The sequence below is a fragment of the Rhipicephalus microplus genome, chromosome 3 (assembly GCF_043290135.1).
Source record: "Rhipicephalus microplus isolate Deutch F79 chromosome 3, USDA_Rmic, whole genome shotgun sequence".
Taxonomy (NCBI): domain Eukaryota; kingdom Metazoa; phylum Arthropoda; class Arachnida; order Ixodida; family Ixodidae; genus Rhipicephalus; species Rhipicephalus microplus.
Genome location: NC_134702.1, coordinates 231,748,542 through 231,776,432, shown reverse-complemented (window position 1 = coordinate 231,776,432; position 27,891 = coordinate 231,748,542). Strand labels below are relative to the sequence as shown.

The window sequence follows — 27,891 nt, the reverse complement described above, 5'->3', positions numbered from 1 at the left end:
GGTTACCACCATACAGCCCTGAAAACATCACCATGACTAATGCCTCATTGCGTGCTATGATCCGGGCGATTATACGGGAAGGGCTGCAATATTTCGGCCTCTCAGGGACACCGAATCCACATCCCCGTCCAACAATCTTGCGCGACGTTATCAAAAACGAGTTGGCGTTCATCACCGGGTCAGCGTATGTAGACTTTTCGGTACCTCGACTTCAGCCGACGTACGTTTAAGTTCTTGTTGGTTCACCACCCGTGGTACAATCGGTGCCTGCACACTCGACGCCTGTTCCGCTGGCTTCGATAACTCTGAGTGCATATAGCCAACCCTTTCAACGACCATAGGGGCCCCGTCGTCCGAACTGTTATTACTGCCGCTATCGGGGCCACATTGCACGCTTCTGTCGGAAGCGTCAGTAGAACAATTGTCGTGAATTCAACTGCTACGGACGGGATGATGGAACAAGTGGGTCCGCTTTCCAACGTCGTCTTTATGATCCGCCGCTACGTTGCTCACCGTCGCCAACTGCGACATCTGAGTCAAACCCACCTTACCACTCTACTAGACGCAGCTCACCATTACCCCTCCACTGCTCCACGTCCCCATTGCGACCTGTCTCGCAATTCACCAACCAACGCCCGGAAAACTAACTTGTGGAGCTTTTGGAGGAAAAGCTGCATCGAAGAAAAAAACAAATTCCTCCAGTGCGTCTATATATTACGATATCTGTTTTATTAGAAGGTGTGCACGTGGATGCTTTAATAGACACTGGTACTTGTTTATCTGTGATTTATCGTTCCTTGTGCTCCTGCCTGCAAAAAGTCACCGCCCCTTAGAGTGAACCTACACTGCTGGCTGCTCAAAGGGGCGCCATTAGACCTGCCGCTATATGCACCTCTCGTGTTTTATTGCTGGTCTTCTCCATTTTGAACAATTCGCCATGCTGAGTTCGTGTGCCCACCAGCTCATTAAAGGCTGGGATTTTCTAACTACGGCAAACGCTTCCATCTGCAGTCGAGAAAACGTTGTTTTTATGATGGAAACTGACTATGCCATTTATGCGGATGGCAAGCCCGTTCGCTTGCTCACTGCGGAAGATACCGAGCTACCACCCGGTCGTCAGTGAATAGTTACCATCGCTTCTAACATGATCGACTCTGGTGACGTGTTTGTCTAACCATTTGCACGCTGTTTCGCAGGTGGTATAGAGCTTGTTTCAGGTATAGTGTGGTTCCACAATGGCTCTGGGCTTCTCTACGCTACAAACCACACATCTGAGAAAATTCTCATTCCTAAAGGCAGCACAATGAATTGCGTAGCCGAATCCCAGCTTGTCTCTGTTGTCCCGCTTATGCCAGCGTGCTCTGACCGTCCTTCTATCAGATGTTCATCATGCGTTTCTGTTCTCGATGCGACTATGAGTCCAGAGCTGACCTCTTCACTGACAGATAAGTTGCTTGCCTTGCTACAAAAGCATAGAAGATTGATGCCCTTTCCTAATATCTGGTACTCTAATCGATGGTTATCACGCATCGTATCCAGACCGATGGCACTTGCATCGTACGCCGTCGACCATATCGCGTCTGTTCATCCAAGCGTGACGCCATAGAAAAAAAAATGTAGCCGATATGCTGCAGCAGAGCATCATAAGTTCTTCCGCGAGTCCTTGGTCGTCCCCTGTTGTTTCGGTAAGGAAAAAAAAGATGGCTACGTGCGATTTTGCATAGACTACAGGGCCCTCAATAAGATTACCCGCAAGGAGGTTTGCCCCATGTCGCGCATAGACGATGCCTTGGATTCACTACCTGATGCCGAGTACTTCGTAAGCCTAGACCTGCGTTCGCGTTACTGGCAAATACCCATACACGAGGACCACAAAGAAAAGACGGCGTTTTCAACACCAGATGTGCTGTACGACGTTGCAACCACACCGACGGTCGTCTGTCGGATCTGTTGTTTGAAATATTCTACCAACATATCTCCGGGAATCGCTTTGGTAAGGACCTCGACGAGCATGGCAACATAGGAGAGCTCCGGGCATCCGAACGCCCTAAGTCCTTCGATATTGAAGTGGATGGTGTCCAATAGGTTTTGCAGCAAAGAGACAATGCTAGAGGACTTTACTGCCTTGAGCGTTCGAAGGTTTGACAAGTATTGTTGCTCGATGATCTTCTTGTTTCCAAAGCTGTCTTTTAGAAAGGTGATGGCGCTTTCGTACGACTGCTCCAAGGCTTGAATGCTGTCGATGGCCTTCAATACCTGTCTAGTCACTAGGCTCTTCAAATAGTGGAACCGTTTGATGCTGGGGCTTTCGTGAACCGCGTGGTGAAACATATCTCAGAAAGGTTGCCACTTCGTTAGGCTTCTGTTGAAGTGAAGCAGCTCAAGTTTAGGCAGACGAGAGCCAACGAGCCTATGTATCATCTGATCGCCAAAGGCACGGCTACCTGCAGTGACGATACTTTCGTTTGCAATGTTCATTGCCGTATTGTCGCAGATCCTGGATGTCGACGCCTTCAGCTCCTTCATGTGGTGACTCAGCATGGCCAGCGTAGCAGCAGCGTTGTCTTCATACTCTTCTACGGAGGCATAATCTTCTGAAACTTGGTCGTCGGTGAACTGTGCTTCGAGGTCTAAGCTGAGCCCCCACACGACTTCGTTGCATGCCTTCAGCTGGTCGCGCATCACACGAATATCTAATGGCGCGAACTGGTTGGAGTCGATCAGTTGCCGTACTTCGTTCGGTAAACGCGTGTACAGAGCTTGCTGAGGCGTTCGTTTGCATTTGATGCGCTTCGTATTCGTTGCGAGCGAAGTACTTGCGTCGGATCGCCTGGATGGCAGAGTCCCGAGTTTCTCAGCACCATAAAATGTAGAATAAAAAGTATCTTTGCCAATAGAGTGAGCGAAAACAAAGGTTTAGGGACTCTAAGATATAACAAACGCGTCCAATGTCCGGCAAACGCTCGTCTAGCGCACACCAGCCACGAGCTCCCCTATCGTGCCCACACTTCGTGGTCCTCTTCCTTCAATAACATATTCAACACCTCCCGTTCAACTTCCAGGCGACACTTCGTGTTCTGCATTATTATTGCTCAACATCGCACGGTCAATCCCTCACCCTTCACGCACGCAGCAAGGCCACCAGAACAATTGTGGTGTCTACATGCACTGGAAGCCCTGACAAACACCCCTAGAATTCCAATGAAAAAACAATAGTCAAATTTGGTCCTAAAACAAACAACACTACTATTTCTGCATGATGAACACAGTGGACGCATTCACATTCACACGGATGGGTTGGTTACTTCAGCAATCTCCGCAGGCCCAGTGGTACTTCCGGAGAAATCCGTGAAAACAAAGTTCACAATATTGTACCTGATATCATGGATGGCTGCAGAACTTGGCGCCTTCCGTGCTGCTCCGGCCCCGCCGTGGTGGTCTAGTGGCTAAGGTGTTCGGCTGCTGACCCGCAGGTCGCGGGATTGAATCCCGGCTGTGGCGGCTGCATTTCCGATGGTGGCGGAAATGTTGTAGGCCCGTGTGCTCAGCTTTGGGTGCACGTTAAAGAACCCTAGGTGGTAGAAATTTCCGGAGCCCTCCACTACGGCGTCTCTCATAATCATATGGTGGTTTTGGGACGTTAAACCCCACATATAAATCATTCAATTCCGTGCTGCTTTGGAGTTTCTAGTTGAAGAACCACCGCAGACATGGTCAACCTTTTCCCACTCCAAAGCAGCCCTGCAGGGCATTACCTCCCCATATCGTCATGGACAGAATGAACAGATAGTCGCTGATATAACAATGCTTCACCGCCGGGCAATAGAGAAGCAGCGTGGTGTAGCGAATCAAGGAATGCCAGGCCACTGCGGCATCGACGAAAGCGACCATGCATGCGGATTAAGCAGTTCCATCTGCTCATGATAATGCCCCTTGTGCAGCTATTCTGTTATCAAGAACGGCTGCCGCTACGCAACTACGATCACTTGCACGAGAAAGGCGCTCGCTCAGTGGAATTCGATGGCATTAACCATAGTCCGTCTTCATAAATTGGACCCAAACCTACAGCTCTATCTTACATCGGGTCTAACCAGAGCTGAAGAGACGCTTTTGTGCCATGTTTGACTCGGGGTGACCTTTACGAATGCTTATTGGTTTCAATTCGAAATGTCCAGCAGCCCGACACTTTGGCTGCACCGAAGCAATTTCCTATCTTCTATGCGAGTGTCCTTGCTTGAATGCGCCAAGAAAAAAAAACATTCGAAAGGTCTAAATAGACTTCACAATCGCACTTGTCGGAAGAGAGAGTATTAGGACACTGACCGAGACCGTCCTCAGCATGCAAGGGATTGACAGCTTCTTGCGGGCAAGTGGTCTTAGAGACTTAATAGTGTCATCGACCGCACTGTTGACCTTCTTTCCTTTTTTCGCTTTAAAACGTCTGTTTTATGTCATCTTTTATTCCCCTTACCCCGTTCCCCAGCAAAGTGTAACCAGCCGGTCTGAGAACTGGCTAACCTTCCTGCCCTTACTCTTTCCTTCATCCTGCTTCTCCTCATTGACCACTGATTGCGCTGCCTCCGATGTTATGATGCCTTTCAAAACTACTCCTTTGTGAGTTTCTTGCTGATAACATGTCGAAGCTAAAAAAATCACAATCACTTGCACAGGCTAAGAATGCTCAGCGTTACAAACAACGCTTCTGATGGGAACAGCAAGACAGTGATGCTGGCTTGAGTGGAATGCTTCACAGAAGCCATCTGAGACGAGTAGAATGTGCAAGCTGTGCACTTGTTGACGAGGCAATTCTTCAGATACAGCTCACGGCGTTATGGAGATATGCCAGGTGTTCTCAAAAGGCTTAAACAAAGCTTTTTTTTATTCAGCAGTTGTAGTAATTTGATTTTCATTACTTTTTCCCTGTTTTTACTGTGCAAAAATTGCCAAACGCGTACTTGGACAGCTGGTTCTACTGAACACTACATTCTCATTAATGTGAAATATTTGAAGCACTCAGCTTTGCAGAACACCCAGCCACTCACCTGTGATTCGCTCACTTTCTCATAGTTCTTTAGCACAGCCCAGATGACCGCCTCCGCACAAGGTGGCGTTGTGAGAGAGCCTCGGTAGAAGTAGGACAAAGACGGCTTCTGTGGTAGAAGGTCTGCAAGGGAAGCGAACTGAGACAGCTGCACTTGCCTGTCCGCTCGCTTATTCATTCGACGAATGGCTTTGACGACACTTCCCAGAGCCCGGTTGCCGTGCTTTTCGATCTGCAGCAGTGCCGATATTGAGCGTAAGAAAAAAAGCTTCGAAAGAACGGTTCAATTCTAAACAGAGACATTCTTTCCTCCATGCTGATAATCGGACCAGTATAGACATGCTTAGTAGCATTACTTAAAAAAAGGAACGGAAAATAAAAATCAACAATAAAAAATTCACCAAGAAAAGTATGCCAAGAAAAAACAGAAAGAACGCCGAAATCGGCACTTCGAGCGCTGCTCGCATACTTTCTTTTCTCGCGTTCTTTCTGTCTTGGCTCTTCTCAATTTTAGGCTTGCACCGCATGTTTGAAGTAACGAGGACTTGCCCAACATAGTGGGCTGTCGGCACTTAGCCGCGTCAAACCTCAGTTGATATAGGCAACAACAATGGGAACGAGTAGTCCTGCCAACAATGAAGCGTGGCCACGTCAAATAACAGATGACGTTGTTAATAGGTCAGATTAATATATCATAATCGGCCGATCGCCAAAAAGCCTACGATAAGATCGAGGCCATCAATTACTGGAAAACGGTGCGAGTAAAAAGTCACACTTTGAACCGGAAGGTCGAAGCGAGCCCCAGGCTCCGGCGTGGCTCAGTGGAACAATACTAGGCTGGCACGCAGCCGACCCGAATTTGATCCCCACGGTGTGCACAGTGTTTTTCATTTACTCAGTTTTTTTTTCTTATTTCGTGCAATAATAGTTACGGACACCTGCATCGGCGGAAAACTATGGCGCCACGTGTGACACGTGTTGTGATCTCACAACAGATTCCGCTGTAAAAGGGAAAACAGAAAGAAAAGATAAAAACGAAGAAGAACGACCAATAGAAAAATAGAGAATGGGGGGAAAACGCCAGGTCTTCGCGGAAGACGCAGCACGGTCACATCGAATGCTGAAATCAGCTTTTCAGAGCTTTTCCTAATTTTTCATTGGATAACTGCATCGGACACATTTGCTGGGTACCCACAACGGTAGTAATTATATAATTTATGGGTAGTAGCCCAGCACTCGCTATGCTATCCTTCGTCATTCTTCTGATGAGCGTGGTATCCCCTAAACGCTTGCAAGACATTTTGTGCCAATTGTTGATGCAGTAACTGACGGAGATGAGGAATTATGCCTGAAGTGGGTATGTGCCACAGTCATCATAGGTGATCAAGAACAAGCTTTTGTAATGGGTTTGAGCATCGGACGACCCACTCGTTATGCTATTCACATTGTGTGACGCCTGTTTTTTTCTGTTCTAAAACACTTCGTTACTGACAATAACGCGATTCCTATCGTGATATCAAGCCTGCCTAAAGGAATTTTGTGAACAAGTACGAAACACCGGCATGGCTCAGTAGTAAAAACCTGGGCTGGCACGAAATGGACCTGGGCGCGAGCCCCACTGCGTCCTTGGTTATAAGTTTTTTTTTTCTTATTTTCTGCGATACTGGTTACGGACGCAGGTGGTAGTGACGGACCACTACGGCGCCGCGCGTTGCCCGAGCTGTAAACAGGCAAAAAGTGTGCAAAAAAGAACAAAATACATAGTGAGAGAAAGTGTGATAATCACAAGATTAACAGGGGAAGTGTCTCAGACTGGCTGGCTGAGGTTTGGTACGAGGGCCTAACTTTTTCAAAGGCACCGTGTCATCCTTGGCGCGTTAGTTTTAAAGGGGTTAATGGTGACGTCATCTTTTGGTGGTGGCGCGTGTTTTTGTTCATGATTGCCGTCTGGCAAGCAAAATACTATCAAGCATAAGAGTGCAGTCCTTGCTTCACTTCAAGTCAGGTGGTAGTAATTCAAAAGTGTTCTCTGAGAGTGTTTTTCCACTCTCTTAGAACAATTTTGAATCGCTACCACCTGACTTGAAGTGAAGCGAGGACTGCATTCGTCTGCTTGATAGTACTTCGCTTTTCAGATAGCGACCATCATCAGATACACGCGCCACCACCATGAGATGACGTCACCACTAACCCCTTTAAAAGTAACACGCCAAGAAAGACATCACGCCTTTGAAAAAGATAGGTCCTTCTGTTGAAACGTCGGCCAGCCCGTCTGAGGCAATTCTTCTGTTCATCTTTTGATTATACCACGACGTTGTTTTCATCTGTCGGCTCCCATCAAGATTTTGGATAGTGAGAGAAACAAAGATCAAAACACACTGAAGAAACACAAATAGAAATAAAAAACCAGGACTTTAGAAAAGAAAGAAAAAGTTTGAATAAACATAAACCAGGTAAGATGCCCAGCTCCCCTCTTTTGTAAGGCTTGGCACTAATTGACGTGAAGATGCCTCATTTTTTCTTGTATCCTTACATACCACGCCTATTGAACTGCTCATATGTCTATTTTCATATTGATATTTATATTCACTTACTAAGCTGCTATAGAACCTGGCCTGCTAAGTTGCGCCGTACAAAAACTCCAGGTTGTGCGTATTTTCAACTGCTTACCTTGAAAAGAACGGCAACAACTAGAAGGCCATCAGGGTGCTCGTATGCCTCTTCTGTGCTGTCGTATAAAGTATTGAAGTGTACCAGGTGCATCTAAAACAAGATGGACAAAGAGACAGGGAGCGTAGTAAGGCTAGCGTGAACATAGATAAACACGAACAGGTATTCGCGATTCCAAATTAGCACTCGACCCCTAATTGCCACGCCTGGAAACGCTGCTAACAGGCCCAACCTTGAGTGGAAATATGCTGTACCACGTTTCGCGCGTTGAAAAGGCGCCGCACAGTTCCTTTATTCTCGCCACGCCACACGCCCGAGCCCGAAAAGTTGAAAGCAGTGTCCAAGGACCATTGCATTGAGCCCCAACGCGTCATCGTGGTGGAAAAGATAGCAACCTATTGTTCTATTCCTTTCCAGAGGGTGCAGACAAAGCGTGACAGAGAACAGCCTAGATGAGAAAGTTGCGCAATAGAAAGAAGGTGATGGGCATTACGGTGGTTTGTTGGTTTGTTCTGAGCTATTCGCTCATGACGAGTTAGTTCTATCGGTGAGCACACAATTATTTAGCGTTTGCATTTATGTCAATATTTGGACATGTTGGACATGTAAGCGTGGCATATAGCTTCGTTTATTCTCCGCGTATACTTGTGTTCTGCGCAAGTTGTAGTGCTACCCTTTCTCAAATTTGGGTGCTGTAAATTTTCACCCGAAAAATTTTTGATTTAGTATATGTGTGTATACAAGTGCACAAAAGCATGCGCGAATGTACATATAGGATGGGTGTACCTCAACGAGAAAGACTTCTCGCTACACCCCTGTATGCTTCTTCTGCGTGAACTGCGTAGTGAAACCTGAAACATATTTATATCCACGAACGTACGGTGTTTATGCCTGCGTTGTTCTGCGATCTCTACAGACGCGGGGCTGTGCTCTCGTTGAATGTGGCGCGCTGACAGTTTAAGTTCGTCGGTGTGCTGTTATCACCAGCCGATATTCGACGTGTACCGCCACAACACATAGCGGGCGCAAGCTGCATCCGCCAAGCTGGATGTCACGTGTTGTTTGTGAGTGTATATTATTAGTCATCGGAATAACCGGCAGGGGGGTTTGTCGCCCGTACCATTCAGTGCACCTGTACGATTCCCTTTTTTTTTTTGCGCCGACGCTCGGATGCGGGCTGTGTGTCGACATATTGTCAGAATCGGGTTTTCGTCAGCTATCTCTGTGACGCCGGGTATAGCAGCGTCTTAAGGAATGGAAAACAAGCCTGCGACGGTGATCCCGGTTCTTCAGCAGCCACCATCGCTGGACTTTGAAAAGACGTCAGAGCGGCCGGAGTGGATCGACCACTTCGATAACTACCGCTTCGCCAAAGCCTTCAACGATCCCGGCTGCGGCGGCTGCATTTCCGATGGAGGCGGAAATGTTGTAGGCCCGTGTGCTCAGATTTGGGTGCACGTTAAAGAACCCTAGGTGGTCGAAATTTCCGGAGCCCTCCACTACGGCGTCTCTCATAATCATATGGTGGTTTTGGGACGTTAAACCCCACATATCAAATCAAAGCCCTCAACGAACGCTCCGGAGAAGCTCCAGGTTGTTGCTGTGTGAGGGCAGCCATAGGATGAGTGTACTAGGCAAGTTTGTGGCTAAAATGCCGTGGAAAGTAGAAACTGTCCGTCAAACTTTGTTGTAAGTACACTGGGTGACGCCCTTTCGGGGCTGCCAGCCTTGGAGGCCTTAGGCATTGTGAAATTTGCCAACTCGCTGACAGCAGATCAGAAGCAATGTGAAGTACTTTTTCCGCACGCCGATTGGAGCCAAAGGACAATTCCACGAGAGTACACTATGAGGCTACAGCCTGGAGCTGTCCCACATGCCGAAACCGTCGCGCGGACAGTGCCGATTCCACTCATAGGCAAGCTCAAGCAAGAGATCGAGACACTAGTGCGCATGGGGATAATTAGAAAAGTAGACGGCCCCACTGAGTGGTGTGTCGGAATCGTGCTGGTCACGAAGCAGTCGGGAGAGCTAAGAGTGTGCGTAGAGCTCACGAAACTAAATAAGTGCGTTGTTCGTGAACGCTTTACGTTGCCTACAATAGACCAAGCTCTGGGATCTCTGGCAGGTGCTAAATGATTCTCCAAGCTTGACGCCTTCTCGGTGTTTCACCAAATTTGTCTAAGTGAGGACTCCGAAGAGCGAACTACGTTCTTGACTCCTTTCGGTGGGTACTGTTTTACCAGACTTCCATTCAGAATAACGTCCGCTGCAGAATAATTTCGGAAAAGAAAGTCCGAAATTATATGTGGCCTGCCAGGCGTTGTCAACGTCATGGATGATATTTTAGTGTTCGGCGAAACGAACGCCCAACATGATGAACGTCTAATCCAGATTCTCTCACGCTTAGCTAGTTACAATGTGACCCCGAAGAAAGAAAAATGCGTGTTTGGTATTAATGATGTGCAATTTCTTGGACATAATTTGAAGGAGAGCGGAATTAAGCCAGATCCAGCTAAGGTCAGTGCTATCAAGAATGTCCGCGCACCGAAAAATGTCACCGAAGTAAGAAGCTTACTCGGCATGGCCAATTACTTGGGTCTCTCCTGCCTTATTTGGCACACACTACTGCCCCGATGCGGGCTGTTTTACGCAAAGATACTGAATGAGTTTGGGGGTGCGACCGAAAAAAATTCTTAAATGACCTGAAAGAGCTAATGTGTTCTGCAAAGTGTATGTCCATGTATGGTGCAACGCTTCCATCAGTTCTGTCAGCAGACGCCTCCTCTTTCGGATTGGGAGTGGTTCTTTTTCAGACGCAGAAAACAGGTCAACGTAGCCAATAGCTTTTGCGTCTTGCTCCCTTACAAACACTGAGTGACGATACTCTCAGGTAGAAAAAGAAGCGCTGGCACTGGCATGGGCTGCTGAAAGATTTGACGAATACATTGATGACCTAAATGTCGTCTTTGAAACTGATCACAAGCCATTGGTATCTCTATTGGGCCAGATGGCCATTGACGACATGCCATCGCGAATTCAACGATTGAGGCTAAGCCTTATGCGAAGTCTGTTCAGTGTCCAGTACGTGCCGCGTAAATCGCTTATCACAGCTGACACACTATCACATTCACCGGTGGCACTCAGAGATGGCGAAAAAACGTCGAGTGTATCAGACGTCACAGCATATTCTAAGGCATGTTTGCTGGAATTGGAAATGGGGGAAATTTTTTTGCTCAGAATGAAAGAGTGTCAAATGAGAGACGACATTTGCAAATGGTTGCACAGGCTGTCACAAACCAGTTGGCCCAAAAAACCCATTGTTTCTTTGTTCCTGATTCCATACTGGCACGATAGAGCGTGCCTCAACATCATTGATGGTCTCTTGTTGAAAGAAACGAGGCTTGTAATCCCGCAACCTTTACGGGCGGAAGTGCTGCGCAAATTGCACGATGGGCATCAGGGCATCGGTCGATGTCGCAGGGTGGCTAAAGGTTTGGTTTGGTGGCCTGGATTGAGCACCGAGCTGCCCCAGTTCGTAAACCAGTGTGATGTTTGCGCACAACATGCGCCGCAACAAACTGAGCCCATGATAGCGACCGTGACCCATTCATTCCCTTGGGAGATGGTTGGGGTGGATTTATGCGAGATCAAAGGTCAGGCCTACCTTGTCGTGGTTGATTATTTTTTGCGCAACACCGAGATTGATATTCTTCCTTCCACACGATCTGGCATGGTAATTGAAAGACTGAAAAGCATTTTTCCAAAGCATGGAAACGCTGAGTCTGTGGTGACCGATAATGGTCCTCAGTCTGTAGCGACTGACTTTGAACACTTCGCTAGGGCGTATGGGTTCCGCCATGTCACCGCGAATCCAAGACAACCGCAGTGCAGCGCGGAAGTTCAATGAATGGTTCAGACGATTAAGCACCTCATTTTAAAGTCCAAAGACCCTTACCTCGCACTGTTGGCGACTGCCGGAGTACTTAAAGTGAGTCATGCGGAAATACTGATGAGTAGGCGACTCAAGACAAGAGTGTCAATGCTACCTCCTCTCCAAAACCCAGGACAAAGCGGCCCGACAGTAGCAGTGGCCACTGACCAAGAGGTCAGGAAGGGGCAGTGCCATTATTACAACCAGCGCCACCGCGCCAGGCCACTTCCCAAGTTGAAAGTAGGGGACCGGGGTGGATGACTGACTTGAAACGCAAGGCCACAGCCCTTGCAGCAACGCCGCAACCCCGCTCATACGTGGTGTGGACAGACGACGGGGTTGATCTCCGTATTGGTAGGAAGCGCAGCCTCTATTACACAGAACACACAACACAATAATAATGTGTTAAAGTGGCTGCGCTTCCTACCAAGATTGATTCATAGCAGCTGGCCCAATACAATTGTTCATTGATTGCCGTAGGAACAGGAGAAGGCTTAACTGCCTACCTAGAGAACATGCAAGCACAGAAACCTTTGAGTTTCCAGTGAATTAAGAGCAGCCAGGTGCTGCACAGTTAGTCAACGGCACTGATATTCACAGTAACTAGGGGTCGCTCAACCGTAGTCCAAATGAAAAGGGAAACGGGGACATTTCCGCGCAAGCGAGTGCTGCTCCCTTGAATGGTAGCACAGGCGAATGCAACAGACGCTGTGCCTCGAACTGGTGACGTGGCCAATGGTGACTCTGCACGCACAGTAACGAGATACGGTATAGTGGCGAAGAAGCCCATAGGGCTTTGTATTGAGGAGTAGCTCTCTGCCATGTTGTTGTTTTGGCGGAATTGTTTTTCTTTGTGTAATGTATATGTTTTACCTCCGTGGTGCACGTCAATTTGAAATCGGTATGTGCTGTTATCACCTGCCGGTGTTCGAAGTGTACCGCCACAACAGATAGCGTGCTCAAGCTCCGTCCGCCAAGCTGTATGTCACGTTATGTTTGTGCATGTGTATTATTAGCCATTCGGAATAAACGGCAGGGGTTTTTTCGTCCATACCTTTCAGCGTGGCTGTACGATTCCCTTTTTGCTTGCGCCGACACTTCGCGCATGTGGGCTGTGTCTCGACAGTCAGCTCAACAAAAATTTGACGAACGGCAAAACGCTATAGTCCCAGCTTTTGGAGCATTCGAGTAGCGGGCACGTCGCTTGCTTCCTTTCCAACACAGTGCAGCGCCATTTCTGTTGGAGTAGGCTTGTTCCCGAGTCGTTCATTTATCATCATTCCCTAGAACAACCAATCACGAGTTTATGGATGCCAAATAAGGTTGATTAAACATGAATTTGCCTTGACTAGTTATGAGTTTCTTATAGTAATATTAGTTTTACCAAGGTCACACGGCTGATATTTTTTTCGGAGACAGAGGAAGGGTCATTGATTGTTTGATATGTGGAGCTTAACGTCCCAAAACCACCATATGATTATGAGAGACGCCGTAGTGGAGGGCTCCAGAAATTTCGACCACCTGGGGTTCTTTAACGTGCACCCAAATCTGAGCACACGGGCCTACAACATTTCCGCCTCTACAGAGGAACGGTCAAATACCCTGTACGTAAGTTTGTGCGTGCGTAGCAGGCTTGAAATGCGTGGTCTTGTGTGCTTGCCTGTGTATATTATGTTCGCAGTGTTGTATCTTTTACCAAAAAAATAACTAAATACGTTGCTCGTTACACAAACAAAATAAATAAATCGCAGCATATTCACGGAGTGAATGATGAGTGGGGTGAAGCGCTAGAGGGTTCAGTCGCTAAACCGTGAACCATCCGCAAACATCGCCCGCTACATGATCGGAGACGTCACAAACACTGTATATATTTTTTCAAAAATTTTATTCTTCGGAAGTGGTAGCTACACGTCGCTGCCGTTCCCCCCTCATTATAACAGCTTTGTGGTCGGTGAAATGGTGGATCTGTGATGGGGCGTACTGGGATGTTTGCAAGGACAAAGTAGTGGGCAGTTTGCAAAGGTGAAACTATAAGCGATCACATACACAACAGATTGACACAGTGGGAGAATCTGTGGTTTTCTAACGTGCACCTGGATACAGGTACATGACCATCCTGCATTTTATATTGGCTACTTCTCAACAGTATTTGCTTTATGGTCAATCAAATGGAGGATCGGTAATGGGGCGTAGTGGAATGTTTGCAAGGACGAAGTAGTGGGCAGTTTGTGAAGGTGGAACTATAGGTGGTCACGTTCATACAAGGGATGGACAGACCCACGCCTTTAGGAGATTCTCTCCTAAAAGGAATGTGTTACCGCTCTAAGTTCCCTATAAAAAAAGGTAACGCGGTACCGTTACCGTTACTGAAAAAAAAAGGCAGATCCCATGCACAGTGGGAATCGATGATAGGTGGAGCACGTCGTTAGGTGGTGGAGGTGGATGATGCCCTACATGACTTCCGTGTCATGATTATCAAGTTTAGATGTGTCGTTTACCTTCGTCATTTATTCGCGTCACGTGATACCAAATTGAGTATACGTGGAGCAAGTGAAACGGCTGCGAGCATGCTATGAGCATGGTATGTTGTCATGTTCTCACATGTCACGCCTGTCGAGATTCTCATGTTTACATCATTCATATATTTTGTCATCTATTGACGTCACGTGAAACCAAATTTGGTATATGTGGAGTTAGCAAAACGGCAGCGAGCGCATCATAAAGCACCCAATATACTCGAGCGTAGAGTTTACGTGCGCGCATGCTGCCCGACGGCACTCAGTGCAAAATGCGACATGCTGCATTTCGTGCCGATGTGTTACCCAGACAACACTGCATCTCCCTCTTTTCGCGACAGAAGGACACCGGACGTGCTGAAATGCGGCATGTGTCAAAGCAACGCAGCGCGGCGCGCGCCTGGGAGTATATGGCAGGACCGGTGCCTGCTTGGCAATGCCGGTGTGACTCGACGAAGAAAACGCCGGTGAGCACGCGCACCACGTCACGTCGAAATGTACTGGCGCATTGACTGTGGCATGTAGTCACGTTCTCACATGACACGCATCTCATGATTATCATGTTTGCACCAGTCACAGTCCTTCGTCATCCGTTGGCGTCATGTAATACGAAATTTAGCATATGTAAAGCTAGAGAAACGGCCGCGAGCGCATCATGAGTGTGGCATGTAGTCATGTTATTACATGACACGCATCTCATGTTTATCATATTTGCATCATTATCATACCTTCGTCATCCATTAACGTCCCGTAATAAGAATTTCGGTATAAGTTAAGCTAGTTAAACGACCGCCAGCGCATCATGATCGTGGCATGTAGTCATGTTGTTTCATGACACTCATCTCCTCAATATCATTTTCGCATGACTCACATACCTTCGCCATCTATACATGTACCGTAATAGAAAAATCGGTATTTGGAACGCTAGCGAAACGCCCGCGAGTGCATCATGAGCTTGGCATATCATGTTGTTATATGATATGCATGTTATGATTTTGATGTTAGGGTCTGTCCCTTGTGTTCGCCATGCAGTCATGTCATACCATACCAGTATTTCAACATGCCATGTGAACGAAAGCACCGCAAGAGCTGCTGCAGCATGAAGTGTGAATTATGACATTCATGACATTCATGTCATGATTTTCATGTTATGACTAGTCAAGTCTGTTCTTCATATATGCAGTCATGTTATGTCATACCAAGTTCGGTATCAATACAATTATCGAAACGGCTAAGAGAGCTAGAAGTCGTAGGCGGCTAGATAGATAGATAGATAGATAGATAGATAGATAGATAGATAGATAGATAGATAGATAGATAGATAGATAGATAGATAGATAGATAGATAGATAGATAGATAGATACGCACAAAGTCCCTGAAGTTCGCTAAAAATGCTCTGAATTTAAAAAAGTAATAGAAGTTAGCTCTGCCGGTACTCAGCAATGAGATGTTTTAATGTATTTTTACAGCAACCTACATTATTACTTTATATCTCGAATTTATGTTTCAGATAAAATGTCTAATCCAAACAAGAATATTTTAAATGTTCTTATTTAACAAATATTATTTGCACACATACACCATACCTTAGCATTGTTAGAGTGGCTTAAAGTAGCTTGTAGAGTTACATAGATCGGCTTGTGGCTATTTGTCACACAGTGAAGCTAACGCTTGAAAAACGAGCATCAAAGAGCGTTTTAGAAAGTGAATCGCGCCGTGCTAAGGGCGAATTTTCTGGTTCAGTACTATCCGCAGAAAGACTTCTTGCTGGTGTGTGACGCTTCATCAGATGGTTTAGGGGTAGTATTGTCGCATCGCGTTAATGGCGTGGATCTCCCGATAGCATTTTCTTCTAGAACGCTGACGTCCGCAAAATGGAATGATGTCAGATAATGAAAGAAGCGCTGGCCTTGGTCTTTGGAATTTGCAAGTTCGGCCTATTCTTTCTGGGAAACCGTTTCACTCTGGTGACAGATCATAAGCCACTCACTGGCCTTTTCCCCGCAAAAAAGTCCACTCCGCAAATGGTGGCAGCTTGAATTAGGTGTTTAGTGCTCTCACTGTCAGCTTACCCGGACAATCTAGAATACCGCGAGAGAACACACAATGGTAACGCACATACCTTTAGTTGCCAGGTGACCATGAACGTGGAAGTCAAGACGTGACCGAATACGTACTTTATACGCCGGGTTCAGACGCAAGTGCACTTCCGCCTAATGAAACGATTGCTTTGAAACGATATTAAAAGGGGGCCTGAAGAAAAACAAGCGTGGCACATTTCAAGAAAAAATGTGTCGTTTGCTGTTCCGTTACAGATATACGCCTCTCGAAGGTGGCAAATCACTAGCACAACGGCTGCTGAGATTCGAGACCCACACAAAGTTGTCCACCCACTTTCTAGCAGGGTAAGTGCCTACAGAGGCCAAGGTTGCCCGTGAAGAACCTTCGTCAACAGAAACGCCACCACTTTTCCCACTCAGAAAGTTCATCTGGTCCCGTTATTTTCAATAAGACCAGAGATAGCTATCAGGTATGGAAGACAACCAGATAATGAAGGTGGAGGCCACCCTGAGAACTCAGCGTCAGCACCTCGATCAGCTGAGGGCACGTCTGCCGTCAGCCACGCCGCAAAAGAGGACATCGAGGACCAGCGCCAGTTAAGCGGAAACTCATCCGGGCACAGACGCTCGAGAAGCTAGAGCAACGTGGAACTCCAGTCCAGCGACCCCTCAGCCACCCGTCTTGACGTCAGAAACTGGGGCGCCGTAAGCTGTTCTAACTGTACTCCACCATTCAACGTGAACAAGACGTCCTCCGGAATGACTGGGCTTTTAAAGGGGGAACAGATGGAGAATTTTTGATAAACCGCTATATTTCACATGTTTCGTTATCATTTGTGAGCAAGCCCTGATGTAGTCGGCCTTAACTTTTGTCGGGATTCACGTGGTTATATTGCCTATGAAAAGGCCAAGTGCCAAGCAATAAACAGTTCAGTTCGTATTGCTACTAAGTTGCGTCATATTAGCCGTAAAGCCACGCAGCGCGCAAGTGCCTGCACCTTTAGCAGAATCCCGCTACACACTAGCAGTTGCATTCAACCACGGGATCAGTGGACAAGTTCTTCGACTTGAAGTAAATCTGATATGGTTAGAAGAGGCGCGATACTTGCACGCACAACGCAACTATTTTCGCTGTTTCACCAGAGAAATGCTTTATGCCTGAGGCCGTCCGCTACCAACATCCTTTGGTCTTCGACGAAGCGACGCGATCGGACGCTACAATCAAGAAACTTTGTCAGCGCCAAGCGAAAGTGCCGTGTTGACTCTGTAGACACATCGTTGAACTGTAGACATCTCTGTTTTTCCACCACTGTTGCTAGTCCACGGATCGTTTTATGGAATTCGCAATAGTGCCCGTTTAACGGTGGACGAGCACATGCAGCCAAATCAGTAAAAAAGTTAGCTTGTCAAAGCTGTGACAGAAGTACCTTCAATTACGAACGTTGACAGCTGCAAATGAATTTTACGTACTTCTGCACGAGCTGCACAAGTTGATGCATATCGCCCTTATTTCCACTTCGCGCCTCGCACTTGCACTGTTATGTTTATTATGTGCCTTGCCAAAAGCCGCAGTATCATTGGACTGCCGAGTATCTAATAGAGTGACGCTATCTGTGTCGCCACAGCGAGCATTTTTTTCGTGATGTTCGTGGCTCTGGCATTGCAATCAACGTCGCTCATATTTGAGGAAGATTTGAGGAAGTATATGTCTCATCCGCTCAGTTAGTTTTGCCTTGTTTTTCACTTTTTCATTCTGGATGTAAGTGGCTGTAAATGCTCGTTTGGTGACTCGTTCGAGAGTATGGGGAATAGAGGAACGCTGAGAGGGCCAATTTCAGGTGATACTGCAGCAGACACTTGTGAAGGTATTTCGTCAACAATAAAGCCTGCAAGACACTAGACGCATGGGAAGCCATCATGCATAAATACCTTAAAACAGCCGCGAAAGGCTTTGTTGAGACGGCACTTTTTATTAACAGGCGTGCGACTAAAGCAAAGGGAAGGAAACTTTCTTTTAAAGGAACTCTAACGAGCTAAACAGTTTTTCTGTTAGCAAATTACCCTTTCACATTTCCAAAGTCAGCGCATTCCAGCGGAAAGAGGTTCCATGAGTGAAAAAATGCGCAGGAAAGTAAAATGTGGGTGACAACGCCGCATGGAAGTTTTTGCAACAAACGCCATGACGTCACAGATTTCAACGGCGTTCACTAAGGCATACGCGGCTCCTAATGGGTGTAAATGGAGCGAAATGGCTGCTGCTGGGGCCAAAGATTCATCATACGAAGTTTTCTGAAAGTTCATTGAGCCAATGTCTGCAAATTATGTCAAATCTACTTTCAAAGTCATGACACCAGGCCTGTGGATTACAGCGCGGAATGTGTCATGGGTCGGAAGGAAGGTCGCTGGAGGATGCGAAAAACAAACAGGTTTATGGCACTATTTACACATATTTACAGAAAAGAAGGGTTAGTGGTTTCACAAACCACGAGCGTGGTGGTTGAACGTTACATAGTTCAGAGCGACGTCCAGAACTCTGAGGCGTCGTTTTATGCCCTGTCGGGCTCCTCCTCTCCGAGTGGAACACCAATCACACACACACAACAGGTGAGGGGGATGAGCATGCACGGTCCACGTGAACGTCGAATATTGAGTTGTGAACACTGCACTGCAAGGTGGCGTCAGCAGGGCTCCAAGGTGGTGGCAGCAGGTGGCGTCAGCAGTGTGCCGCTAGTCGAGAGTTCCCACGATCCTGGCAGCATACTTCAAAGGGTCCGCCGCACAGCTCGCCCGATCAGCGGGGTGATCTTCGGTGGCCGCCACGGTCTTTTCCAGGAAGATGCTTTCTTTGTTGTCCTCCCTCGTCGTGGCGACACGACGTCTCATTCTCCGGCTAGCAGGGAGAATGCCTGGCGGGCACAGGCAGCCGGCCGGTCGTCTACTTGATTGGGGATTAAAAGGAGCGCCACTCTCCTGTCAGCTCTGGCGCCGGTCACGCCAGCTTCCTCGTCGCTCGATGAGTCGCTGAGGGCATCAGTCACCACTTTTGCTCGAAGAGACGACAAAAGGGTCCGAATTTGAAAGACGGGAACTTGCCTTTGCTTGCCGCATGGTCTGGATAATTGCTCAAATCTTCGACAGCGTCTGTCATACTGGGCGCCGAAGGGATCGAGAGCCTCGCCAGGGCACTGGCTAACTCACAATGGCGTCTGTCCAGACGAATTTCCAGGTCAAACTTAACAAATGTAAAACTGATACTTCGACCTTGATCATATCCTCGAATAATGAATAGTAGAATAAGGACATTATAGTTTCTTATGTAGACTTTATCAATATAAATCACTTTATTGTTTCATTGTAGTGTCCCTTCAATAATGTAAGGGGCCTCCCAGTCTACCTCATTCCTGGGTTCTGGTACACCTGTCGCGTGATCACGTGGTGTGCAGAGATATAGCTTGGTATTTCAATACTTTTTCAGGTCATGAAACTCCCTTGTCGCTGAACAGGAGAGCTTCGTATACGCCCACACTTTTTCGCGCAGTGGCGCTGGCGTAGCTAGAAGGGGGACGAGGAAGCCGGCTCGGCCGGCTGCTCTGCTGGCCGCCATCAGGCTGCTCTGCTGGCCGCCACTGATGGCGGCCAGCAAAGCAGCCGGCCGAGCGCGTAGTGTTGGTGGTCGCGCTGTTCGCGTCTCTTTTTTTTCTTTTCGGGGTCGCATAGTGTGGACAGTGATGCCCAACACTTGCTGCGTGCTGAGCTGTCACTCTGCATACAATAGCCGCCGTCGGAGAAGTTTCACTGTTCTCTTTACCAGCTATCAAAGAACAACGCGACAAGTGGAAACATGCGATCCCGCGACAGGACTGCCGGATTTTCATTGTACTCAAAATACGCGCGCATGTGTGAAAAATGTATTGAAGGGTCATGGTTAGAGCCAAGCAGGTTTCTCACAATTCGGGGCCAAGTACTGCACAAGTTGTGAGCAAGATCTGCTCATCTTTTTCTCCGAAGAAGGCGGGGACTCTGCAGACGCATAGGCTGATGCACGTCATTGGATGAGTTTCATATTTGCATTTACTGCAGAGCTGCCTTTCAGTTTTGTAATAATGATAATAAAAATACTTGGCGTTTCACGTCTCAGAACCATGGTGTGATTTTAAAGAATGCCGAAGTTTAGGGCTCCGAAAATTTTTGCCATCTGGTGTGTTATTTAACGTGCACTGACCAGCCACTCTACAGGGGCCTTTAAAGTTTGCCTCCATCGAAATTCCACCATTGCGGCCGGTGTCAAAACCGGAGCCTGTGACTCAGCAGCGCAGCACCGCAACCACTGCCCCACCAAGGTGCACACTTCCTTTCTTTCGACCTCAATCAAAAGAGGAAGGGAGGGGTTGCTGTGCATCTTCTACCCAAAGATCCAAAGTGAGGTTTAAAGGCCCAAAGCCACTTAGTCTACGGGTCCGGGCGCCATAGTGCGAATAACTCCAGATGATTTCTACCGCCCAGTCTTACTCTACATTGCATTAAATTGCATAGCACGTGGCTTCAAGCACTGCGCCTCCTTCGATGTGCGATGGCCACGGCCGGACCAGGACCTGCGTCATTCGCTTTTCAGTACAGAAATGGAGGACCGTAATCGGTGAGACACCACGGCAGCTATAACGAAGAAACAGATACTTGATTTATTCTCCTTATATCGTTCTGAACAGATAAAAACAACGCACATGGAATACCGAATCGGACTGTGTGCTGGTAAACGTGCCTTCAGCTGCGCGTACCCAACATGTACATATTTTGCCGCCAATATTGATTTCGTTATTCGCTATGACGTTGTGATTCCAAAGCTCTATATGCTCCTAGCAAGGCAAGCTCCACGGCAATGCACATGTCACGCAAAGGCTGAGGATGCAGCATGTGAGAAACGAGTACGTGAACCGAGAAAAGTGAAACAGTAGATGTAAATATTTGACTTTTGGCTCACACCCACCTTCAGTGATAAGCCTTGAGTCAGGTAGCTTAGAAAACAGACATTTAGAAACTAAAAAACAACATTGTCTTGTTTTGGGCTGCTGGATCATCTTCTATAACATAGCGACGAAAAAACACCATTGAATCAATTCTTATCAAATAAACAGCAAATGAATATATAGAGGAAAATTTACTAGAGGCTATCTTGATTATCTATGAAGCTTTGGAACAGTTCGCGCCGGTTGGTAGGTGTGTTGTCGTTACCGTGAGAGCTTAAGTTAGATCCCAACAAATGCAGACTTCGGTGGCGTAGCTGTCCATCACCACCGTCAAGTTCCGGTAAGGGGTCGTGATAACAGATTTAACATAGCGTGGTCACATAATGAAAATGCATTCGGCGTCACGCAATGTGAAATACATACCCACTAGGAAGATTACTAAATATTCTCACCCATGCAACACGGCTTTGTCGTAATTATTTGCAGCGAAGAGCCACACCATCAATAAAATGTTCATAATGCTTTACACATGGGCGTAGCCAAGGGGGAGGGGGAATCGGATGTTCAATATCTGCCCCCCAAAACTTTTCTATTTCACTAACACATGCTCAAATACAAACACACCTACAAACATGCATAAATCAAGGTTGAAACATCCCCCTCCCCCGAAAAAGTTTTCTTTCTACGCTCCTGGCTTCACAAATGTGTAGCTGGCAGCTAGCTTCTCCGCAGAATTAGGGTGGCTAGCTACCGTAGCAGCATGTTGAACTATAGCATAATTCATTTCACGAAATTGCGACCACTAATAGCTTAATGGGTACTTCGCAAACATACTTGCCAAACACGTGCGCAAAAGAAGGGGAGAAGCTTTGTGTGTGTGGGGGGGGGGGGGGTAGGTGGCCGCTTCTTTCCTACTCAACTGAGCGAGGCGGTGAAAACTCAGCACCCTACATTGACAAATAGGAAGGGAAGTGCTGCGAACACCCTTGCCCCCCCCCCTCCCCCTTTGAAGGGTATCCCTGCGCACGTCTCTGGTACTGCTTAACAACGGAGACTGCTCTTACAGGTTGCGCTTGAACTGTGCTTTGTGTTCAATGCAGGAATGGGAATCTTTCTTTTTTATTGACGGACGCGTATATACTGGTCATCTCGCTTGTGACGGCTATAGCATTTCAAATTTCATTCAATAAAATGTGCGACCGTGTCTGCTGTCAGGAAGTCCAAGTACAAGCCATGACTGACCAACTTGGTTGCACAGAAATAACTACTAAAAAAAGGAGCATATCGCAACACTTACTTCCATAGCGAAGGATTTTCCATCTACACGATGTTCGCTCCCTTGTGTGGACTTGTCGCCCCAGTGGAAGTGCAGCTGTTTGAATTTGTAGACGCCAGGCAAGTCATCTAGAGTTACAAAGGCCTTGCTTCGTCTGGTAGGAGTGATCGTTACTGAAATAGTCAATAAAAACAGCGGAGGAGATGGTTTAAACTGGTCAAGAGATTTGGCGCAATAAAAAAATGACTACGTAAACTCCTTTGAAGCCTCCGGCACATACAGCGTGATTTAGACAGCAATCACAAATATGTATTTTCTCAACAGCGAATAGTAAAGGACTTGTGGTTTAACATTCGCTGTTTAAAAAGTCACACCGTTTTCGGAAAGGAGAGCTCAGATGAGCTGAGCGTAGGCACGTTCTCGGTTGCCCTCCTCCCTTTCTTTGAAGCTGTTGGCACCTGTTGTTTGTTGGAGAAGATAGCGTTCTATTGGCCGACAGCCTGCATAAATTGAGAGCGGTGTTTGCATCAGATGAGCTTCTCGCCGCGTCGTGCTGCCACGTGCGGTATCCTGCTAACATTGCGCTGTGAGCCGCGATCGCGCAGGCAAATAACAACTGGAGGGAACGTTTGCATATCGCCGTCCGCCCTCAGATTCGTGACGCGCGTTCAGTTACCTTTTTTTCACCGTGTCATTTCTTCTTGCATAGCTTCCAGAGTGATTTTCGTGATATGAGAAGCGTGAAAGCGCTTCAAGAGCGTCACATACCTGTATATGTCATAGCATTTCAAGGACGTTGAACAATATTTATGAAAACTTGTGTCCTTCGCGAATTACTTGGACAATACTTAGGGCTTCTTTAGGGTACCTACGTGTGAACATTTCATATTCATGTTACAAAAAATAACTAAGTAAAGTTCAAGTGCACCTGGTTCTTCAAACCTTTCTTGATTTGAATAGTGGTGCCTCCCAGCCGATATGGAAGGGCTGTGTAATCTCCCTCTACATGGAGCTGTTATGTCTTTGCATCACAGTTGTTTGTTCAAAAAGAGTGGATTGTGTAATTTATTTTGGTAGAGTAACTGTGAAATGCGCAGCTATAAAATACAAATTATTCAGTCTTTTGGCACGGCGATGCAACATGCCTCCTAGCAGTACTTGCTGAAAAGTTTCCGGCACACTAGACGAGGTATATATTTTTGCAGATGCCTGCTGTTAAGCAAGCACATGATTGAAAATGGCGAAGGTATTATCTTACCAATCGTGTACCAAATAGATGCAATATGGCTGGCCATGTTTCCAACTAGAAGGACGTTGCTCAAAAGTGTTTTTCAAGAAAGCCATCATTTGTTTTTAAGTAGTAATTGTCAGAAAACATCACAAGTAGAAGTCTACTTATCGTGATTGCAGTGCTCCTCCTTGCACCGGGAACATTCGGGCGTAAAAAAATTAGCGTTTTTTAGGTAATGACAAACCCTAAGTGCCGACTAGTCGCAAATGGCTTTAGTTGTCTTGTACAAGTGCAGTAGATGCAGGATGTTCCATGCGAAGAGTAGTTTTTTTTTGTGTCCACAGAAAAAGAAGGATCTTTTTGAAGAACTCACTTTTCATAGAATAGTGTATTGATCGCTTAAGTGTCCATATACCATAGATAAGGCAAATAGAAAATGCAAAACCTTTTTTTCTATTCTATTGCTTCTGTAATTCTCGCTGTAGGCTGCTGTAATGATGAATTGAATGGATCGCGCGCATTTATTATTGACGCTCAATGTAAAACACAGTGTTTGGCCTTTCAAAGCAGATATGTTCTTTGCAAAGGAGGACTTGGCGTGTTGTAACTGATTTAGCAGCATTGTCTTAAAACCGTTATATCTGAAAAGGCATTATGAAAAAATATTTATGTACAACCGCACTATATAGTTGCTCAAGTCCACGGATGTGTCGGCTGTTTATTGTAACGTCTGTTGTGTTGCTCTAAATTTCTTGTTCAATTCTGGCACTGTTATGCAATGAGCGCCAGTTGTCTTCTGCCATGCACAGCAGTAACTAGTGACAAAGTTTTTTCCTTTATGTAACAAAAATAACCTCACTTTAGTAGTGTGGCTTTTGACAAAATCACATGGAGCATTGTATAGAGATTATTCGGACTGAAAATTACGGTGACCGCACGCATTCTATAAGTCAATGCCATGCGAAACATGGGTGAGTAGTGCATTTCTCCATTGCTCAGGGTAACAAGAATATCGCAATTCACTCAGAATTTCTCAAAAACTATATTTTGTATTTAGGACTTACTTGGACTGATCCCTCGCCAATATTTTAGCCAACCAGACTCACTCAGACTCAATCTCACAGCTCGATCTGAGTCTGAGTCAGCCAACTCATGAATGAGTTTGCCGACCTATGCTTTGAGCCAAGCATTGCGAGGTTGCCAGACGTATTTGTGTACTGTAAGCTGCTCTGAGCATATCGCAGACCAATCAGACGCACCCACTATACTGGCGCGCAAGGAGCATCCTATGGTCTGACGTAACGTATGTACTCATTTAGGAGCACGTTTTAGTATTATGAAAATGATTGCTGGTTTTTTCCTCCTGGTCAGAAAAACCATTTATCATAGCTTTTTCAGTAATTAGAGCTTATATTGTCGCAGTTCACCGAGTATGGAGGCTTTATTGTAATGAACAGAAGGACGCTGTTCCCTCAGAGACATCAATGGTGGACTCGGCCAAAAGAACTTCTGCTTCTTCTCTTTTTTTCGTGATGCGCCTCTCGTGCGAATCTGTCGTCGTCTTCACGGCATAGCTTTGCACAAATAGGGACGTCACATTACCTTCCCTCCAGAGGGAGCATCATCTCGATGCTCACCAAGTAGCAGTGGATGTGCAATTAGATGGTCGATATCCACATCAGTTCGAAAGGCATGACTTTATGCGCACTACGTGCACAGTCTGAGGCAGACGCTGACGGCGTCTTCAGCAAAACGAACCAGCAGCAACGACCTCGTAGGTGACGTCGCTGAAGCAGCGCAGTACTTTATTCGGTCCATAGTATCGGCGCAGAAGTTTCTCCAACAGACCTCGCCATCACTTAGGAGACAAAACCCAGGCTCCTTCCTGGTGTATAAGCTACAAATCTATGACGGAGATTGTATCGACGAGCGTCGCGTGTTTGTTGGCTGGTTATTCTAACCCGAGCAAGTTGCCTCGCTCTCTCGGCACGCTCAGTGAAGTCTGTGGCATCTTGGAATCGGAATCATGAGGCAGCATAGCATTGAGCACTGTAGTGACTTCTCGGCCATCGACCCGTCCGAACAGAGTCATTCTCGTTGTTTTCTGGTGGGCTGTATTGTACGCAAAAGTGACGTACGATAAAGCTTTGTCCCAATTCTTGTGCTCCACGTCGACGTACATGCAAAGCATGTCTGCAATTGTCTTGTTGAGGCGTTCAGTGACCCCATTTGTTTTTGGGTTATAAGCTAATGTTTTTACACGCACTGAGCCACAGAATGTGAGCGCCATGTGCTGAAGCTCACCTGTGAACGCAGTTCCTTTGTCGGTTATGACGACCGCGGGAGCACTGTGTCTTAGGACAATGTACTCAATAAAGAATTGTGCCGCTTCAGCGGCTGTGCTGCTCGGAATGGTCTTGGTTTCCGCGTATCTGTTGACGTAGTCAGTCGCGACCTTGATCCCCTTGTTGCCAAATGGGCCTAAGAGGTCCATTAAAAACTAGCAATGTGGACCTACGTGCAAACCAGCACGTAGGCCCACATTGCTAGTTTCTGTGTGTATGGTTGTTGGTGCATCCTCATCAAAGTGAGCGACCACCGGCGTAGTTTGTAGACGCTGCCGTAACTCGTTGAATGCCGCCTCTTGCTCCTCACCCCATATAAGCGTAATATCTACTCTCGTTAGGCTGGTGAGTAGAGGTGCCGTGCGCAAAGTCTGCTATAAATCGCCGGTAGCAGACGAAGAGACCCAGGAAACGTCTGACTCCCTTCTTATCCCTGGGCCTTCCAAACTTTGCGATCACAGCAGATTTCTCCGGGTCAGGTCTAACACTTTTGCGACGAACATCATCTCCCAGAAACTGAAGCTCTTCAAATCTGAAGTGGCGTTTTTCTGGCTTCAATCTTAGCCGTTCTGACCGTATAGCTCGAATAACTGACAACAGTCGTTTTAGGTGTTCTTCGAACGTGGCGGATAAAACAATCACGTCGTCCAAGTACACAAAGCTCGTTTTCCATTTGAGACCGGATGGAACAGTAGCTATAGGTTTTTGAAATGTGGCTGGGGCCAAGCATAAACCAAAAGGGAGGACTTTGAATTCCTAAAGCCCATCAGGCGTCACGAAGGCGGTCTTCTCACGGGCACGCTCATCAACTTCTATTTGCCAGTATCCACTTTTAAGATCGATTGATGAAAAGTAACGTGCATGTCATAGCCTGTCCAGAGAGTCATGCATCCATGATAAGGAACAAAAGATATTTCTAATTAACATGGTTGAGCTTACGATAATTGGTGCAGAAACGCAGGCTTCCGTCTTTTTTTTTGACAATCACTACAGGTTGTTCTCAAGGGCTCTTTGATGGTTGTACTACATCATTTTCCAGCATCTCAACCTGCTCCTGTATTGCCTCACGTTCTTTCTGAGCCACATGACATAAGTTCTGCCGGAAGGGTCTAGCTGCTTTCTTTTCGTGATGATGCGGTGTTTAATCAGCGTCGTCTCACGAACTCGTGACGTAGAGGACAAGCAGTCCCTAAACTGTTCTAGCAGCTTCATAAATATTGTTACAGCGAGCTGTGATGAAATAGTTTTATTTACGAGAGTTCAGCGATGGTTGTTCACGGTGGTGCACTGAGATCTTGCACAGCCTCTTCGTTTCCCTTCCTTTCTTTTCTCTGCCTTTCACATGTGCGTTACATACCCCCGCAAGCAGACAAAGCCCATCGGGTGCGCTATGATGCACAAGGAGGGTAGAAAGGTTTCAGGCGAGCAATGTGAGTGAGCTGCGTTCTGTTCGATCGTCGACCATTAAACAAAAGACGAGCTATTGCGTAGGTGAGTGGATAAACGCTCCGAAACAGCAGATGGGCCTAAATATCGTGACAGAAGCTTTTGACGCAATCCACGCTTGCTTTGCGGTGTTCGAAGCAACACCAAGTCACCTTTTTCGAATGATACTGGTAAGTAACGGTCGTCGTTCTGTTCCTTCGATCGACGTTGAGAAGCCGGAGGCTGAAGACGAGCGATTCGGTGGGCTTTCTGCGCGAGCCACAAGGTGTTCGATACAGAATCGTCCTTGTGTAGAATGAAGGGTAAGAAAGTTTCCAGGGGGCTTAGTGGCAAGCTGGCGTACAACAAACAAAATGGGCTAAAGTTCGTTGTTCAATGTTTCGCGGTGTTGTACGCGTACTTGATGAAAA

At 46.8% G+C, this 27,891-nt stretch overlaps 1 protein-coding gene across 2 annotated transcripts in view; it reads right to left on the bottom strand.

Annotated features, from left to right (window-relative positions):
- Positions 1-27,891, bottom strand: part of LOC119167560 (carbonic anhydrase 7) — a 56,738-nt gene that overhangs the window by 11,479 nt on the left and 17,368 nt on the right. For both annotated transcript variants that reach the window (XM_037419065.2, XM_037419066.2), the window contains 3 exons: positions 22,481-22,632; positions 7,712-7,804; positions 5,043-5,273 (listed from right to left, as the gene is read on the bottom strand). In XM_037419065.2, coding sequence (XP_037274962.2) covers positions 5,043-5,273; positions 7,712-7,804; positions 22,481-22,632 — 476 coding nt within the window. The remainder of the gene's footprint in view (positions 1-5,042; positions 5,274-7,711; positions 7,805-22,480; positions 22,633-27,891) is intronic.